The 18,602-nt window shown below is 55.9% G+C and overlaps 1 protein-coding gene across 1 annotated transcript; it reads left to right on the forward strand.

The window, feature by feature from the left end:
- Positions 1 to 297: 297 nt before the first annotated feature.
- On the forward strand, positions 298 to 13,070 carry TTC31 (tetratricopeptide repeat domain 31). The gene is made up of 17 exons (XM_083757144.1): positions 298 to 377; positions 584 to 653; positions 3,281 to 3,519; positions 4,047 to 4,130; positions 4,245 to 4,313; positions 4,711 to 4,884; positions 5,685 to 5,825; positions 6,955 to 7,009; positions 7,180 to 7,270; positions 7,966 to 8,107; positions 8,194 to 8,298; positions 9,672 to 9,741; positions 9,963 to 10,086; positions 11,371 to 11,445; positions 11,596 to 11,698; positions 11,794 to 11,912; positions 12,246 to 13,070. The coding sequence occupies exons 2-17, from the start codon at positions 590 to 592 to the stop codon at positions 12,274 to 12,276; spliced, it is 1,686 nt and encodes a 561-aa protein (XP_083613270.1). The 5' UTR covers positions 298 to 377; positions 584 to 589; the 3' UTR covers positions 12,277 to 13,070.
- The last annotated feature ends 5,532 nt before the right edge of the window (positions 13,071 to 18,602 follow it).

Consider the following 18,602-nt stretch of genomic DNA (forward strand, 5'->3'; position numbering starts at 1 on the left):
TTCCCTGAGCTGTCCAGTTGGAAGGATACACTCAGGCATAATATTTGTAACATTTAACTTTAAAGATGTCCCCCCCCCCCCCCGTGATTTCCGGAACAATATATTTAGGAGAAACTAGAATTTCTCTAACGGAGCCTCTCGCTTTCCTTTCCGCTTCCGCCTCCGAGCAAGGAAAATAAGAGCCGGGTGAGCTTGCCCTCAGCCAAGATGGCGCCCCGGGTGACTTTCCCTCGACCAAGATGGCGCCCGCCTCTCCGTTTCCGGAGGAAAGGCGTCACTTCCTCCGGGCGCGCCTTCCGTTTCCGGGCGGAAGCGGGCGGCGGGCGGGAGGTGCGGCGAGATGCCTCACGCGCGTCCGGGCTGCCCGAGGGAGGCTGGTGGGAGGCGGGCGGGAGGGGACGGCGCGGGGCGGGCCGGGCTCTGACTTTCCCCTTCCCGCAGGTCCGGCTCCGGGAGACGCCCGGGACCCCCTCGAGCGGGGCTGGCAGGTGCGGGGGCGGGAAGCGGGGGGGGGGGGAGGGAGGGAGGGGGAGGGAGAGGAGCCCCCCGCCCCGCCCCGCTCACGCCCCCCTTCTCCCCCCAGCACGTGATGGCGGATCACATGCCCTTCATCCTCCACGAAGCCAACGCGGAGGCGGGACTGATTTGCGCAGGTGAGGCGGGGGGGGGAGATGCCCCCTCCTGGGCGCAGGTGCACTGGGCCTGCTGGGGCGGGGCGGGGGGGGCGCGCACATGCAAACGTGTAGCAGCAACAGCAGCATTTTATCTGTATGCCGCTTTTCCATAGTTGAACACTAATAATAATAGCTACTTCTACCCTGCCCTTTCCAAGGAGCCTCCTGGGGCTGCGTGGTTGCATCAGTCCTGGGGGGCAGGGGGCTTCCCAGCGCCGGTGGGAGGGGGGCACCCAGTCGCCCTCTGCTTGGCTTCCAGACAGTAGTAGTTGTTGTTGTAGTAGTAGTTGTTTAGTTGTTTAGTCGTGTCCCCCTCTTTGTGCCCCCCTGGACCAGAGCACGCCAGGCCCTCCTGTCTTCCACTGCCTCCCGCAGTTTGGTCAAACTCATGCTGGTCACTTTGAGAACACTGTCCAACCATCTCGTCCTCTGTCCAACCATCTCGTCCTCTGCCGTCCCCTTCTCCTTGTGCCCTCCATCTTCCCCAACATCAGGGTCTTTTCCAGGGAGTCTTCTTTTCTCATGAGTAGTAGTAGTAGTAGTAGTGGTGGTGGTAATTTATTATTTCTACCTCGCCCATCTGGCTGGGTTTCCCCAGCCACTCTGGGCAGTTTCCAACAAAAGATTAAAAATACATTAAAACATCAGTCATTAAAAGCTTCCCTAAAGAGGGCTGCCTTCAGGTGTCTTCTAAATGTCAGGTAGTTGTTTATCTCTTTGACATCTGCTGGGAGGGCGTTCCACAGGGCGGGTGCCACTACCGAGAAGGCCCTCTGCCTGGTTCCCTGTAACTTGACTTCTCGCAGTGAGGGAACCGCCAGAAGGCCCTTGGCGCTGGACCTCAGTGTCTGGGCAGAATGATGGGGTCTACTGGGCCTGTTTCCGCCGATGCACAAGCCAGTTGATACCATGCTCAAAGTGGCTTAGAACATGACAAGGTTTACACAATCACAAGCGTAACAAAAGTCGCAAACAATAAATAAAACACATCAAAAAGCACATTATTAAATGGAAACAATTTACACATAGATCATAAGATCCGAAACCAAAGATGCAACAATAAGAGCAATAACAGCAACAACCTCTCCCAACCCCCTGTAAACAGTACCCCTAGATGTGCATACAGGGGTTCTAGCACTGCAGGGGGTTGGGCTAGATGACCCTTGGGACCCAACTCTGCAGTTCTCAGATTCTAGGATATACAGTGGTGCCTCGCAAGATGAAATTAATTCGTTCCGCAAGTCTTTTCGTCTTGCGAGTTTTTCGTCTTGCGAAGCACGGTTTCCCATAGGAATGCATTAAAAATCAATTAATGCGTTCTTATGGAAACCGCCTTCAGACCAGGTCCAGGGACAGTCTGTCCCCCGACCTCTTCTGAAGGCCGGCGGGGGGCGAAAGTCTTTGCTCCCCCCTGCCTGCCTTCCCGGGAGAGCGGAGAAACTGCCTTCAAAAGCCGTCCGGGGGCTTTTAAATCGCCCCGGGACATTCTGGGGCGATTTTAAAGCCCCCGGGAAGGCAGGCCGGGGGGGAGCAAAGACTTTCGCCCCCCGCCCCCCTTCAGAAGAGGTCCAGGACCTCTTCTGAAGGCGGGCGGGGGGCAAAAGTCTTTGCTCCCCCCGCCTGCCTTCAAAAGCCATCCAGGATAGCGGGAAGCGCTTCCCTGCTATCCCAGACTGCTTTTAAAATGCTGGCGGTGGGGAGCAAAGCCTTTCGTCCCACGCCGGCCTTCCTGGACCTCTTCTGAAGGCCGGAGGGGGGGGGGAAAAGGCTTTGCTCCCCACCGCTAGCATTTAAAAGAGGTCCCCGGAGATTTCCCTATGGGCTTTCTTCTTGCGAAGCAAGCCCATAGGGAAATTCGTTTTGCGAAGCGCCCCCAAAACGGAAAACCCTTTCGTCTAGCGGGTTTTTCGTCTTGCGAGGCGTTTGTCTTGCGGGGCACCACTGTACACACAGATATTGCACGGGGGGGGTGTGGGGGTGGAGAGGCAAATGGTGTGAGTTGCTGAGTCCTGAAGGTACTGTCAAGGGAGCGCATCAAAGCAAATGACAAACACCCCTTGCAAACCATGGGTGGGTTTAATGAACGGAGGGGGCACAGGGTTGCCCATGGAAGCTCTATGCCCCTGAGCACCAGTTTCTGGGAATCACAAGTGTTGCGCTCAGGTTCCTGCTGGTGTGCTCCCCCTTGGGGCATCTGGTTGGCCCCCCTGAGAGTGGGATGCTGGACTAGAGAGCCCATTGGTCTGACCCCACAGGCTTTGCTCTGTGGCTCTATGTTTCTGCATCAGGATGGCTCTGCTCTGCTGAGACAGGTGCTTGGGGACTGCCCCACAGCTGCCGCATTTTGTCCCAGAAGCTCACCAGAGCCAAAGGCGAAGCCTATTTCGGAAGTCCTGGCTTCAGACCTGGCCATAAGAGCAGAGACCAAGTCAGGGCTAGCTCTTGCCGCTCTAGGCTGGACAAGGGCCTGCCCTGCCTGCTTCTTTCTCGGCAACGGTGCCCCTCTCCTGTCTCTGCTGGGCATTTCCCCCAGGCCACGGCCAGGGTCCGTTCCCCCGTGCCTGCTCTCCAAAAGAGCTCACGCTCACTGTGTGGTCTCTCTTCAGACGTGGACAACAGGCCTTGCTGGTTTTGCGCCAATGATGACTACAGTGACGATGACTGGGGGAGCGACGAGGAGGAACTGGAGGAAGAGAGGGCCCAGAATGCCAGCCCGGCCACATTCTGTGGCTTTAAGAAATCCTTCCTTTGCAAGCCGCCTGCCTTTGCCCTGCCAGCAAGCAGCAATAAAGACAGCCCTCTGCTGGGCATTTCTCTGCCCCAGAAGCAGCACCTCACAGCTGAGGTGAGGCATGCAGCCAGGCCCTGTTCACTCTCCTCCAGCCTTGCCTGCTTCGGGGCAGCTGGTTCTTCCCTTGACTTCCTGCAACCCCATGGCTCTTGCCTCATTCTCTGGATTTCACCCTTAGCTGCCGACTTACTTCTCTGAAAGGAATTGGGGGGGTTCCATCCCCTTTCCTTTGCTGTCCTTTCCATCTTTGCTGCCTGCCAGACCAGACAGCACTTCCTGAAAATATTATTATTATTATTATTATTATTATTATTATTATTATTATTATTCATACCCTTCCTATCTGGCTTGGTTTCCCCAGCCACTTTGGGTGGCTCCCAACCAAATATTAAAACACAATACAGTATTAAACACTGAAAACTTCCCTAAACAGGGCTGCTTCCATGAAGCCCGTGCTTGAATTCTGCCCTGCCTTTTTGTGGGGAGCCTCAGCGCATGCTGGGACAGGTAGGACAGCGATGTGTGTCTGTGCGCTCCTGCTTGACTATGCTGAAAGGTCTCACTGTCCTGGTCTTTCTCAGGAAGCGGCGAGGAATGCTGCAGAGTTGGTTGCCGAAGAGGAGCGCATCAAGAAGAAGGCTGAGAAGAAGAGGATGAAGAAGAAGGTGCTTGCTTCTGTGTGATCCGCTTGGGGGGGGGGCTCCGCTGGGGGAGAGGCTGTCCTTGTGCCTCAGGGTCCGTCCGTTGGCCCCATTGCGTGTGCTGCTTTCTCTTTCCAGAGGCAGAAGGACCGGAAGAAGCAGGAGAAGCGGGACCAGGAGCTGATGGCCAAGAGCATAGCTGAGGCAGTGAGTGGCCACTGGGGGAGTCTGCACGTTTGCCCATCTGCCCCAGGGGGTGCACAGCCCTTTCAGAGCGTTGCTGTGTTGCTTGCCGGCAGGTTCAGGTTGCTCAGTGAAAGTGGATTTGCAGCATCGCACAACCTCCCTGCAGGCAAACTGCAATGAGGGCTCAGGAAGAGACCCTTCTCCTCACCTTGAACCTTCCTGCTGCTTCCAGGCTGGCAAAATGGGCCACAGTTAGTGAAGCTCATTGGCAAGCGAGGGCCTTGTCTTTAGCACAGAGCTCCAAAGTCCAAAGGGTTGGCCTGGGCAGAGGTGGGCCTGCTGCAGAAAACCCCTTGGTTTTGCCCCGGAGGCAGGTGGCTCCCTGCTGCCCTCACAGGCTGTGTCTCTCCTTGTGCAGGATGAGTATTTGAACAGCAGCAGCGGTGTGCAAGGTTCTGTCTGCCTGGCTGCCATTCCGAGTGCCTTGAGACTGGCCCGGCCCAATTCCGAGGAGAGCTCCACCCAGGACCTCAGTGAGAACATGGCTTCCCCGGGCAGGAGTCCCAGCAGGAGCACAGAGGAGGAAACGGAGGCAAGTGGGACCCATACACCACGCCCTCTGGGAGGGAGACAGGCTCAGCAAGGGGGGCGGAGGGGAAGAGGGAGCCTGTGGGTCTGGCAGAACAACCCAGCCCCTCACGCTGGGCAGGCAACCTGGTGCCGTCCCTGAAGTTCTCTTCAGCACAGCTGGGGCTTGTCTGCGCTTCTTGTTAGTTGCGCACCAGGACCGGCAATTTAGGGGGAAATTCCCTGTGAGAAAGAAGTGTGTATTGTGGGGCTGGAATAATATTTCTTCCCTTGTGTGCAGTGGTCCCAGTATGGCCCAACCTCTAACAGCAGCTATTTTCTTTCTACGTTCTTTGGAAAGAAGAAGCCGGGCAGAACTTGTCTTCTCATAACAACAACAATTTTATTATTTATAGGCTGCCCATTTGAGGGGGTTGCTCTGGCCACTCTGAGCGGCTCCCAACAAAATAATTAAAACACAATGAAACACCAAATGTTAAAATACAGGGCTGCCTTCAGCTGTTTTCCTTGACATCTGATGGGAAGGCGTTCTGCCGATTCCTGGTCACCTCCCTGTTCTTTGCCTTGGCTTGACGCAGGCTGCGTATGGAGGGTCAGGGGCCGAGAGAGGCTGCTTTCATTTGTGGCTCTGCCCATCCCTGCCCCATGGAACAGGAAGCAGCCTTTCCATGTGGGTCCTGTTTGGTGCGGGGAGGAGGGACTTGTGACCTGGCTTCTCTTTGGGGAAGTGCTCTTTTTTAGGGAAGGTGTTTGAGAGATTCAGGACGTGGCCAAGAGTTGCTCTTTCCTGTCTCTCGACCGCAGGAGGAGCTTGACCTGACCAGCACTTTCGTATCGAAAGCTCATCTCAAGGTGGGCTCCAAGCCCCCCCCACTGCCGCTGCCGAGAAAGGAGAAGGCAGCCCAGCCGGACAGAAAGGAGCCAGAGGTGAAAGAGCAGAAGCAGGTGAGGACAGGTTTGAGAGTGGTTGCTTTTCATAGAATCATAGACTTGATCCCCAAGGGCCATCTAGACCAACCCCCGCAGTGCCAGAAACTCAACTGAAAAATCCCTGACAGGTGACCATCTAACTGTAGTTTGAAAAACTCAAGCAAAAGAGAGTCCACCACCTTCTGTGGGTCATCTCGGCCAAACCCCTGCAATGCAGTTATTTCCAACATTTGGTTGGGGTCTCCTTTATTGTCACTTGAATCCATTGGTTTGGGTCCCACCCTCTGGAGCAGCAGAAGCTTGCTCCATTGAAGCTCATGGACTTGGCTTACTTGGGTCGATTAATTGCACTAGCTCCCGGAAGAGTGCAGGGTCAGGTTCAAGGTGCTGGTCTTGACCTTTAAAGCCCTTTGTGGCTTAGGGCCCTCATATTTACGGGACCGCCTCTCCTGGTCTGCCCCGCAGAGGACCCTAAGGTCCATGAATAACCATAGTTTAGAGGTCCTAGGCCCTAAGGAAGTCAGACTATCCTCCATCAGGGCCAGGGCCTTCTCAGTGATGGCTCCAACCTGGTGGAATGCTCTGTCCCATGAGACCAGGGCCCTGCAGGATTAAACCTCTTTCCGTTGGGCCTGTAAAACAGAGCTATTCCACCTGGCCTTTAGTTTGAATTCAGCCTGATCTTCTATTTCCCTCGCTGGCCCAAGTAGGACCAATTCAGCCAGCTAGGCCTGGTGATTATCTAATGCTTATTAGATGTATTTCCCCTAAATTGATTTCTTAACTTTGAATTTTATTGCTGTTCATGTTTTCATACAACTAAGTGTTTTAAATTGGTTGTTAGCCACCCTGAGCCCGGTTTTTAAACCGGGAAGGGTGGGGTAGTATAATTAAAGAAATTATTATTATTTATTATTAGATCTGGTCTAACTTAATTTGTACACTGCCCACTGCTCTCTATCCCCTAAGCTGTGCAAATTAGGAATCCTGTCACTCGTGGGCACTACTGATTAGAATTCTGGTTCTGTAGAAGATTCAGGGCAGGTGGGGGAATCATGGCCTTGGTTTTTTGGCCGCTGATCACAGTCTTCCTCTCGAGGAGAATTACAGGAGCTCAGACCCCATTCCTTGCTGCTTCTTCCAGGTTCCGAAGTCTGGGCTCCAGATGACTCCTGTGGAGCAGAGCATGGTGCTGGCAGGTGTGTGTTTGCCTGGGAGTGCTGGCAGTCTGCCCCCGCCTCCCTTTTCAGAGGTGCTGAGTGGGAGCGCTTAGCCTTCAGAGGGCAAAGCCTTGGACCCGGGTCCTCAGCAAGCTCCCTTCCATTCCTGTCATGTCCTTTTCTTCTTGCTTCTTGCATGACCCTTAAAGATTGCGGCAACCAGGCTGCCAAGCAGGGGGGCTACCAGGAAGCCGTGCTCCTGTTCACAGAAGCCGTCAAGCTCAACCCGCGGGAATACAGGTGAGCCCCAGGGCGGGGGGAGCTGTGCCAGAGTCTTCTGCCCTTCTGTACAGCGGGAGGGGGGTGTCTGGGGAGGAGCCTCTGGGGATCTGGCAGGATCAGGTGCAGGATCTGGAAAACCACTTCCCTGGAGTCTCCCCAGGACCATTAAGCTGGCTGAGAAGAAAGCTGCCCCCGAGCCCTGGGAGTGCCCACTACGTGACTCCAGGTAAGGCTGTAGCTCCGTGGTAGGTTCAGAAGGTTCCGGGTTCAAACTGCGGCATCTCAAAGCAGGGCTTGTGGAAGGCCCTTCTCTGAATCCCTAGAGAGCTATGGCGGATTGAGACAGATGGAACAGTGAGCAGAGCCTGAATAAGGATCACACCACTGTTTCTTCTAGCCCACGGCCATCCAGATGCCTGCTGGAAGCAGGATTCACACCCAAGAGCGACTCTTCCTTCCTTCGGTTTCCAGCAGCTGATTTTCAGAGGCATTGCAGCCTCCGCCTGCGGAGGAGGAGCCTAGCTGTCGTTGCCGCTGGCCCTCGATCGCTCTCCTCCAACCTTTTGTCTTGTTAAAGCGACCCAAGTTGGGGGCTTTCCCTGCCTCCTGCGGGAGCCAGTTCTGTAGTTTCTGTGCTGCTTAGACTTCCTTTTCTCCAGTGTTTGGCTTCCTGGGATGCCCACGAGTTCACCCTCTCCCTCCCCTTCCGCCAGGTTCTTTGGGAACCGCTCCTTCTGCTACGAGAGGCTGCGGTGCTACGCAGAGGCTCTGCGCGACGCCCAGGTGGCCCTCAGCCTGCACCCCGGCTGGCCCAAAGGCCTCTTCCGCAAGGGCAAGGCCCTCATGGGCCTCAAGGTAGGGGTGAAACGGGTGGGGCAAGGCTGGGCGGGTGGCCTCCCCGGTGAGACTGGATAGCGACTGTTCTTCTTCCCTCCCACCAGCGTTACGCAGAGGCCGTGAGGACCTTTGAGGAGCTCCTGCACTTTGACGGCTTCCGTGGAGACGCTGCCGTCCAGCTGGAGAAGTGCCGGGTTCAGCTTCTGCTGGTGAGCTGAGCTGGAGGCCAAGGCCTCCGTGCCCTTCAGGAGAGGGTGCACAGAGCTGCAGCCTGGCTTGGGGCCGCCAGGATCCAGGAGGGCAGCTCTGCAGGGATAGTTTGCACAGGTCAGGGCACCTGTGGGGATTGGGCGAAGGACGCCACCTGAGAGAGAAGGGGATCTCAGTGGGGTGGAGAGCAGGGCTAGGCATGTTCTGCTACTGGCGCGGGCCCCATTGCGACACTGGAGATTTCTTGGTACCAGGAAGAACTTTCTGAGGGTAAGAGCTGTTTGACAGTGGAAGGGTCTCCCTCGGAAGTTGTGGACTCTCCTTTCTTGGAGGAATCTCAGCTAGAGATTCCTACGTTGGAGGGGATTGAATGAGATGACTCAGGGTCCCTTCCAGCTCTGCCAATGCTATGATTTTATCTACATGGTGCCTAGGGAACAACTTGCACCTTAATATCAGCAAGACAAAGGAGATGGTGTTGGACTTTCGGAGGAAGAGAGGAGAACTAGCCCCGCTGTACATCGGGGAGGGCTGTGTGGAGAGAGTCTCTTCCTTTAAATTCCCAGGAGTTTATCTCAGTGAAGACCTTACTTGGAAAATCAATACAACCCAGGTGGTTAAGAAAGCCCAACAGAGACTCCATCTCCTCAGAGTCTTGCGGAAGAACAATGTCAGTCAACATCTGATGATCATCTTCTACCGGTCGACAATAGAAAGTGTCCTTTCATACTGCATCACGGTGTGGGACGCTGGTTTGACATCAACTGATAGGAAGTGCCTACAGAGGGTGGCGAATACGGCACAAGATATCATGGGCTGTCTCGTGAATCCGCTGGATGAAATAGCGGAAGAAGGTTGCCTCAGGAGAGTGAGGAAAATTCTCAGGGATGATTCACACCCTGGCCGGCACTTTCTTGATCTCCTGCCCTCGGGCAGAAGATATAGAGGCTGGATTAGTTGCGCCAACAGGGTAAAGAACAGCTTCTATCCGTGGGTTGTTAGGCTTCTGAGTGAAAAGATAACAACAGGGCAACTGACTTTTGGGTTTGGTGGGTGCGCGTCAGTAAACGAGGGGAATTAAGACTAAGAGAGCTGAGTGGGGGGTCCTGGTGTAATCTCACTGTATACAAGTTGTACAAGTGACAATAAAGTATTTCAGTTTTGTTAATCCTCAAAGTATTAAAACATGGTAGGTAGCATGTGTAACGCTGATGCCTCACAACAAATGAAACCGATCTGTAGAAAATACAACTTGAAAAAAAGAGACAACAAATGCATTTTTGTAAACTAAGAAATCTTTAGTAAAGCCACATTTTTAAAAAACAAACACTGTAGCTTGCAAATAAAGCAAACAATATTTTTCTTTGGACAGGAAAACGGTTTTGGCCAGTACCCTCCCGAGTGTAACGTCCGTGCCAGAGAATCCTCCTTGCCCCCCGCTGGTAAGAGGGCTCTCAGTGGGGCAGCTCCTTTAGTCCACACATGATTGAAACCCGGCAGCGGTTGTGGGGAGCCGCCAGGGGCAGGGATCACAAGCAGCCCATGGGCTGGCAGCACCCGGCGCGTGAAGGGTGGGGCGTTGAGCCTGCTGGTCCTAATGCATTGCTCCCTCCTCCTCCTCTCTTCCTCCCCCCTCCTCTCCTCCCACTTCCTTCTTGGCAAGGTGAGCAGCCAGGTGGGCATCCCGTCAGAAGCATCTCCCAGGCCAGAGGGCACCTGGCACCTCTCACCATCACCAGCTCTCAGGGCAAAGGGCTGCTGCCATTAGCTGCGCAGGCCCCAGTCAGGTAAGGCCATGGGGGGGGGAGGTCTCAGGGCTGTGGCTGTGAGGCGAGACTGGGCTTTCACCGAACCCGAGGGCACGCTGCTTTCCCCGGAACATCTGTACCCTGTTGGGATGCTGCCGGGGAGACGGGGAATCAGGCAGGCCCTCCAGCTGGCTCCGGACGATCACCGGTCTCCCGTGGAACAATCAGTCAGCGAGACGAGCCTTAGATACGTTTAGAGACTCGTGCACGCTCTGTCAGCAGAGAGTGTAAATCACCTCAGAGCAGAAGAGGCGGGCAGAGAGATGTCAAGCAAAATGAACAGCATTTTATTCAGCATAGCTCAGGAACAAAGGAAAACATGTCTGCTTTATTATTATTATTATTATTATTATTATTATTATTATTATTATTATTAATTCTGCTGAGAGCCGCCCAGAGTGGCTGGGGAAACCCAGCCAGATGGGCGGGGTATAAATTATTATTATTACTATTACTTTTATTAATGCAGGGTTCCCAAAATAGACCAGACTCAGTCAGCTTCATCCAGTATTATTTGGTAAAGGCAAATGAGCATAACAGTTCACGAATCCAACTCTTCTGGGTTGGGATAGTTGCAGCAAAAACCTTAACTTAAACTTAGCATTCTGAACAGATCACCACGCAGGAAAGAAAGTAGAGAGAACCAAGAAGGAAAGAGAAGGTGAAACCCAGGCTATAATACTGGGCTGTTATTCTAGGAAGTGTGACCTTGGGAGAAAGAGAGAAGCTTAACTCCGTTTCTCTGAAGGCCGAACCCCAAACATCAGCAACCGTCTGCTTGCTTCCTGGCAGAATGGAAACTTCCAGCTTGTATCACACAGAGAAAGTTCCAGAACCTTCTTGAATCAAATAGAATAGAAAAGACCTTGACACTTTAAACCAGTACTTTCTGTCCTTCAAAAATGCCAACCCTGACATGAGCTGGAAGGAGTTCCCATCCCTGCTCCAGCCTTGGCCACTTGCTCAGGCTGCCCAAGAAGGGGGGCAGGGGCTGGGTAACGGCTGCCCCCTGCCTGGGCGGCGTTTGCCTTGCCTACTCCTGGCTGCCATGTCCATTGCCACATGGGCCAGTGAGCAGGTGGGGAGGAGCCTGGGGGCTCTGAAGGGAGTTGCCCCCGATGGGCTTGGGTGGGGCAGAAGCCTTGGATTTGCGAGCTCCAAGCGAGCTGTGGGTCGGGATGGAGGGAGCAGGGCAAGCCGGGGGGCTGAGTGACCCCTGGCCCCCCCCGGCGGCTGTGGGTGATGGGTGTGCTCTTCTCCCAGGGAGAGGTTTCCTGTGTGGGTGGGGAACCTGACGCCCGCCATCACCCAGGAGGTCCTGCTGTGCTACTTCCAGCCGTGAGTATGCCCCTCCTTCCGCCCTCCCCTGGCTCCCCGGGGCCTCAGCTGACCCAAACCGGGAAGGGAGCCTTGCTTCCGAAAGCCCCAACTCCTCCCTCGCTTGGCGTCCGGCCGGCTTGGCTGACACCGACTCTCCTTGGGCCGCAGGTTTGGGCCCATTGACTCCATCCGCTGCCTCCCCCGAAGGTTCTGCGCCTTCGTCAACTACACCTGCCGGGAAGCGGCCGAGGAAGCCTATGTGGCGTTGCAGGTGAGGAGGTTCCCCCCTTCCTTAACGGGGAGGGGCATTGCTTTCTCCTGCCCCCCAGCTGCGGCCATAAAGGGGCCTCTGTGTTTCCCTCCCAGGGCGTGGAAGTCAGAGGCTGCCACCTCGTCCTGCAGCTGAAGCACCCGGTGCACGCCACTCCTCCCCTTGCCAAGGCACCCGGAAGCACCAGGCAGCAGCAGGCAGCGCCTCCCAAGCGGTAGGCATGGTGGGCATGTGCCTGTTGCGGGCATGAAGAGCAGGCGGCCGTTTCAGGCTGCCATAAGGGAGCCGGGTGGATGTTGAGGCCTTCCTGCTGCCTCTCCCCCAGGGCCCCTCTCCCTCTGCGGGGCTTTGGGCACGGAAGGAGGGGTGCAGAAAGGGAGCTGGCAACATGGGTGGGCAGGATGCCCTGATGGATGGAGGGGCTGCAGGAGAGGGGTGGGGGGACAGGAGGGGCAGGTCTGGGACTTGCGAGAGCGAAGAGGGGTGCTGGTGGGAGCAGCGTCACTCCAGGAAGCAGCAACCCCTCTCCCGGCTCCTCTTCCTCCAGGGAGACTCCTCTGGGCCCCCCGCCTTCCTGAGCTCCTCCTGGCTCTGCCGCCTCGGCCACCTCCCTCAGTGAAACACCTCGGCGGAGAAGTTGCTGTGCTTGCAAGCCAACAGCCCAGCTGGGCCCCTTGCGGCTGAAGATGCTGAAGATGTGGGGACAGGCCTGTCAGATGCACCCTTCCTGCGGGTCGGGGGGGGGGACTGGTGGTGGTGGACACAAGCGCAGTTGCCTGTGGGAGCCCCCCAGGCACGTGGGACTGCTGGGTGGGCTGTGGCCTCTGCCTTCTCCAAGTCTGCCCCCGGCCATTTGATCTCCCTCTGTCCTCCCTCTGGCTTCTGATGAGACCAGATGCAGATCAGGGAAACTGAGGCCGAGGACTGGGGCGGTTGGGGGGGGTCTCTGCCCTCCTGTTGCTCTTGGGAGCCCTCCCTTCTCCAAAGCAGGTATCTGCCCCCACCGTGTGTGGAATGATGCACCTGCAGTAGGGCAGGCAGCTGCCTCTTCAGGCCCCCCCCCAACTCTACTGCCTCTGTGGGGCTGAAGTCCTCTTCTGCTTCGGTTCCTTTGAGCCCTGCCCCTCCCTGAACCCCGTGCACTAGGTCCTGGTGAGAATGGGGAGGGCAGGAAGTTGTCTGTGTGTGGGTCCCCCTACCTGAGGGTGTGGGGCTGGTGTTGCTGGTGGGTGGCCTTGGGGTGCCCCCTCATTTGTGGGGCCCAGAAGGCAGGAGCGTTCTCCCCCTGCCCTTTTGCTCCTGCTCAGTGTGTTCAGGGATTTGTGCCTGCCACGTGGTTTTTACACTGTTCACAATAAACTCATTAAAAGCCGGCCGGTTCCTTTCGTAAGAGGCGCACTCGTGAGAGAGGGCTGCTCATTCTGCCAGAATCTGAGCCAGATGAGTTCAGGGCTTTGCCAGAAAGGGAGCACGAGCGGCTGGGGGTGTGAGGCCAACCCTGCCCCCCCCTGGCCCACCTTTCCCCTCTCTCTGGGCTCCTCCCCATCAGTGGAGGCCCACGCACACCCTCGTCTCCATGGTCTCCTGGAGAGACCATAGCTGTCAACCTTCCCTTTTTTGCAGGATATTCCCTTATTCCAGCGCCATTCCCCGCTGCTTTCTGCTGCTCTCTCAGATTGTTAGATATCCCGTAGTCTGTCCCCGGGACAGGTGAGGCTGTTGATCCCTTATTTTTGAAGCTGCTGATCCCTTATTTTCAAATCTGAAAGTTGACAGCTATGGGAGAGACCATGGCCGGGTTTCCGTATGCTTCGGCAAGCCTCCCTCCTCAACTCCCTTCTCCCCACATGCTGAACATGGTCTGGGGCTCTCCTTGCCGCTTCCCCCAAGATCTCTCTCTGCTTCCCCAATCCTGGCCTCTCCTCTGCTCCCCACACTGACCCTCCTCCTCCTGCTTTGACCCATCAGCTTCAAGGTCTGGTGCTTGGAGCTCTCTCTGGTCTGAGGTTCTGCCCTTCCTCTACTCTGCCCCCCTCGCTACTTCCTCTCCCAGATCTGCCTCCCCCTCTCCTTGCCCTTGCCTCTAAGGCTGGCTTCCAACGTATATCATCCCGCCATGTAATCCAAGGAGCTCAAGGTGCCACATGTCTCACAACCCCCCTGCAAGGTAGGGCAGCTCATGGTGAGCAGCTTCAAGGCCAAAGGCAGCGGGGGGGGGGCGGGACTGAACCCGTTTCCCATGTCCTCCTCGTCCGTTGCCCCAACTCCTGTGCCACGGGGCAAGGACCGCAGGTTGCTGGTTCATCCCTTGGCATCTCCAGGTAGACTTGGCAGAGACTCCGTGCCCAAAACCTGCTGCTAGTCAAACAAGACCAAGTGAGATGCTCAGATTTTGCCTAAGGCAGCTTCCTGGGCTCACTTGCAGCACCTGCCACGAAGCTGGGTCCTGAGGAGGGTGCTGGGCCCCTTTGCTCTCCCTTGTGGGTCATCTTGAGTAGAAGTATTTTGCTCGGGGGCAACTGCCCCCAGCTGGAGGGTTCCCACCCCGTCCTGCTAACCCCTGGTTTGCTTTGGACCCCTCTGGCTCGACAGACACCGCTCCCCCTTTGGGACCCATAAGCGTGAGTCTTGCCAGCCTTGTGCTGAAAGAGCAGCCGACGCAGCTGCCCCGTTTTAGGGAGCCGCTTGCTGCCCCCCAGCTGGGCACTGCCACAGTTGGGAGTTCTCTCTCTTTGAGTCTGGCAGCTGCGGCCACTTCCGCCTCTTCCTGCTTTTTCCACCCCCAATTTCATGGGGCTCCGTTTCAGGTGCTTGTGGGTTTCCGTTCCCAGGGCAGGAATCCCCGGCAGCTGCAGAAATATGAACAGCCCGGCGCCCTTTGAAGCCACCGGGCTGCTCCCTCTCCCCCGCTTAGAGCGTCTGGATTCCTGGCATGCTTCGGAGAGGCTGGCACAGCTGGTGGCGCAGGGCGGCCTCCTGGCTAGCCCCAAGGGGCAGGCGGAGAGGGTGCCTGAGGCATTGCCCTGTGCCCAGGGGCATGGCAACAGAGGGGCAGCCGGGGAGCATGTTGTCTCCTGGGTAGGGCAGTGATCCTGGCTCGCACATCAGTCACAGAACTGCCCAAGAGGGCAGGAGCTCACAGGAACTATTGGGTGCTCTCAGGGACAGACTTCTCCCTGCTTCCATCAGCTGCTGCCTTGGGGAGCGTATGCAGCTCACCTTCATTTTAAAATTATTATTCCATGAAATTTATGTGCTGCATAAATTTGGGTGTGTTTTTTTTAAAAAACAGCACTTTACAAAAAGGGTAAAATTATCAAAAAGAAAAATTAGCAAGTCATTTAAAGTTTCAAAAAGTTAAAATAGGCTGAAAACATTAAAACCCTTGGGTAGGCTTGTCTGAACACCAAGATTGAATCAGGAGTGGGAAAGAGGCCCTGCCTGTTTCAAGTGGCAAGGGGTTCCAAAGTGCAGGTTCTTGCAGAAGTGGAACAGCTGTTCTGTGTCACCCGGGGCAGAGCTGGATCCTCTGATGGAAGCGGCTGAGGGGGTGTCTTCTAGGGGGGCGGAGTGAACTGATTTTGCCGGCAGAAGTTCGACAGCCCTCCATTCCTCGAAGGGCGAAGCTGCGCCGCTGAGCTGCCTCCTTCCTCTTCCTCCTCGCCTTCCCCAGATCGGTGCCTTCCAGCTATTTGGAGCTACCTCCGCCGCCTTAAGCTCCTCGGAGGAATAGGGATACAAATGCCATCAATCAATCAGACGACATCTCCCATCAGCCTCGGCCAACTGGGCGCTTCCTCCCTCGGGCAGCAGGGGGCGCGTTCCTCTCGGGCCAGTCGCCCTGCGGAGCGCGCTTTCTTCCCACGGGACGCGCACTCTGCATGCGCTCAGAGGCCCCGTAGCGCGAGCCTCTGGGAATGCGCGCCTTGCCTCCATTCCTCCTGGAGGCGCCGGGCGGGGGAAGCGAGTTCGCTCGGCTTTCCGTGCTCCCCGTCGGGTTGCCCTGCAAAGAGCGACGGGGAGCCTGTTCGGTCCTCCTCCTCCAGGGGCTCAGTTTCGGGGGGGGGGTCCCTCAAATCCATAGCTTTGGACTCAGCACAGAAGGAGCCCCAAACTCTGTCCTCCTCCTCCTCGGGGTGGTTCTTCTTTTTCCTTCGCCAGGTTCCTCCCCGACGGCAGTCCGTCCCGGTCCCGGGGAAGGGCGCTTGGACGGGGGCGGGGAGGGGCCGCCTTTGCCTCCTCCTCCACCCCCCCTCCTCGCCTGTCAGGCCATCAAAGGCAGATTTGATTAATATGCAAATGCTTGGTGGCAAGAGGGGAGGAGATGGACGCGGGAGAGGAAGAGTAATTAATCACTACTTAAAGGAAATTAAGACCAACAGCGGCGAGTGTCAGGAAACAGGCGCGGAGCTAATCAAGCGGCAAATTGGACAAGGGAAGGGGGGGGGTCGTGGACGGGGCGGGTCGCCCTTCGCCGCCGGCTCCCCGTCACGGAGAGAGGGGCCTGTCGGGGGGGGGGGCTCTGCCAGAGGCGACTAGATGCCCTTTGGGTTCCCTTCCAGCTCTGCGGTTCTAGGATTCGTTGACCAGCTTCTTCTCATCTTCCTCCTCTGCACCCTGGTAGGATAGGAACCCGGAGATCATGGCCCGGTCGTGGTTCCTCCTTCCTGCCTGGTGGCGATGTGGCTCTCTGCACACACCCAGAGGCACTCTTTTCACCACATGCGCTGCTGGCGACTGGTTGGTTTCCACAAGGTCCGCTTGCATTTAGGGAAGGAGGAGAGCGGTGTGGGCACTGGCTCCGGAAGGGAGCAGGAGGAGCTGCCCCACGGAGGGAGCAGCGTCGCCCCCTGCTCATCCACAGGCTCAGCTCTGGCGCCTGCCAGATTTATTTTATTCGATTTATATGCCTCCCTTCATCATGAGATCTCAGGGCTGTTCACAAAGTGAAATACAGGATAAAAACACGAAAACAACTAAAACGAAGCAGCAAAACACAAAGACTCACTCCTTCGCACAGACACATTTAAAAGGATGTAGAATATATATATAATATTAAAATATATTATGAGGGCACAGAGCAAACAACTAATACGAAACATCAAAACACGAACACACGCTCCTTCCCAGAGACACATTTAAAAGGATGTAGAATATATAGGTAAAGGGTAAAGGGACCCCTGACCATTAGGTCCAGTTGTGACCGGCTCTGGGGTTGCGGCGCTCATCTTGCTTTACTGGCCGAGGGAGCCGGCGTGCAGCTTCCGGGTCATGTGGCCAGCAGGACTAAACCGCTTCTGGCGAACCAGAGCAGCGCACGGAAACACCGTTTGCCTTCCCGCTGGAGCGGTACCTATTTATCTACTTGCACTTTGAGGTGCTTTCGAACTGCTAGGTTGGCAGGAGCAGGGACCGAGCAACAGTAGCTCACCCCGTCACGGGGATTTGAACCCCCGACCTTCTGATCGGCAAGCCCTAGGCTCTGTGGTTTAACCCACAGTGCCACCTGTGTCCCTTCATAGAATATATATAATATTAAAATATATAATGAGGGCACAGAGCAAACAACTAAAACAAAACATCAAAACACGAACACACGCTCCTTCCCAGAGACACGTTTAAAAGGATGTTGAATATATATAATATTAAAATATATAATGAGGGCGCAGGGCAAACCTCCCTGGGAAGAGCATTCCACAAGCAGGGGGCCATTGCAGAAAAGGCCCTGGTCTCGTGGGGCCACCCTCTAGACCTCATGTGGAAGATGCACAGGAAGAAGGGCCTTGGAGGATGATCTCTGGGTAGGTTCATATGGGAAAAGGCGGGCCTTGAGGTATTGTGGTCATGGGCCGCTTTAGGCTATGGAGATTATGGAGAAGCAGCCAACAGCTGACCCCATCCTGCTGACCCCATCCTAGGCCACGGACCCTGCTTAAGGGTCTTTGAGGGCAGACGGACGCTCCCCGTCTGGTTAGCTGCCTAACGCCCCACCTGCCCTACGCATTTAACACAGTATTGAAATGGCGCTTGCTCCCTCCAGAGAGCCTGCAGAGGTGTAGTTTGCTCAAGGTGCTGAGAGTTGTTTGTTCTCCTCAATTCCCAGAGCAGTGAAACAATCCATTTCCAGCAAACTCTGAGAATTGTAATTATGTAAGTGGAAGAGGGGACGCGGGTGGCGCTGTGGGTAAAAGCCTCAGCGCCTAGGGCTTGCCGATCGAAAGGTCGGCGGTTCGAATCCCCGCAGCGGGGTGCGCTCCCGCTGCTCGGTCCCAGCGCCTGCCAACCTAGCAGTTCGAAAGCACCTCCGGGTGCAAGTAGATAAATAGGGACCGCTTTCTAATGGGAAGGTAAACGGCGTTTCCGTGTGCAGCTCTGGCTCGCCAGAGCAGCGATGTCACACTGGCCACGTGACCCGGAAGTGTCTTCGGACAGCGCTGGCCCCTGGCCTCTTGAGTGAGATGGGCGCACAACCCCAGAGTCTGGCAAGACTGGCCCGTACGGGCAGGGGTACCTTTACCTTTACCTTAAGTGGAAGAGAGCTGGACCATCAAGAAGGCTGATCGCCGAAGAATGGAGGCTTTTGAATTCTGGTGCTGGAGGAGACTCTTGAGAGTCCCATGGACTGCAAGAAGATCCAACCTCTCCATTCTGAAGGAGATCAGCCCTGAGTGCTCACTGGAAGGACAGATTGTGAAGCTGAGGCTCCAATACTTTGGCCACCTCCTGAGAAGAGAAGACTCCCTGGAAAAGACCCTGATGTTGGGAAAGATGGAGGGCACAAGGAGAAGGGGAGGACAAGATGGTGGGACAGTGTTCTCGAAGCTGCCAGCATGAGGGAGGCAGTGGAAGACAGGAGGGCCTGGTGTGCTCTGGTCCAGGGGGTCACAAAGAGTCTGTTACGACT

The sequence above is a fragment of the Podarcis gaigeae genome (assembly GCF_964106915.1).
Source record: "Podarcis gaigeae genome assembly, chromosome: 9".
Taxonomy (NCBI): Eukaryota; Metazoa; Chordata; class Lepidosauria; order Squamata; family Lacertidae; genus Podarcis; species Podarcis gaigeae.

Excerpts from the sequence above, each read along its gene's own strand:
- TTC31 (XM_083757144.1), top strand. The coding sequence starts at position 590 with ATGGCGGATCACATGCCCTTCATCCTCCACGAAGCCAACGCGGAGGCG. Across the intron at positions 8,299-9,671 it reads GCCGGGTTCAGCTTCTGCTG|GAAAACGGTTTTGGCCAGTA; the intron begins GTGAGCTGAGCT and ends TTCTTTGGACAG. Across the intron at positions 10,087-11,370 it reads GCTGCGCAGGCCCCAGTCAG|GGAGAGGTTTCCTGTGTGGG; the intron begins GTAAGGCCATGG and ends CTCTTCTCCCAG.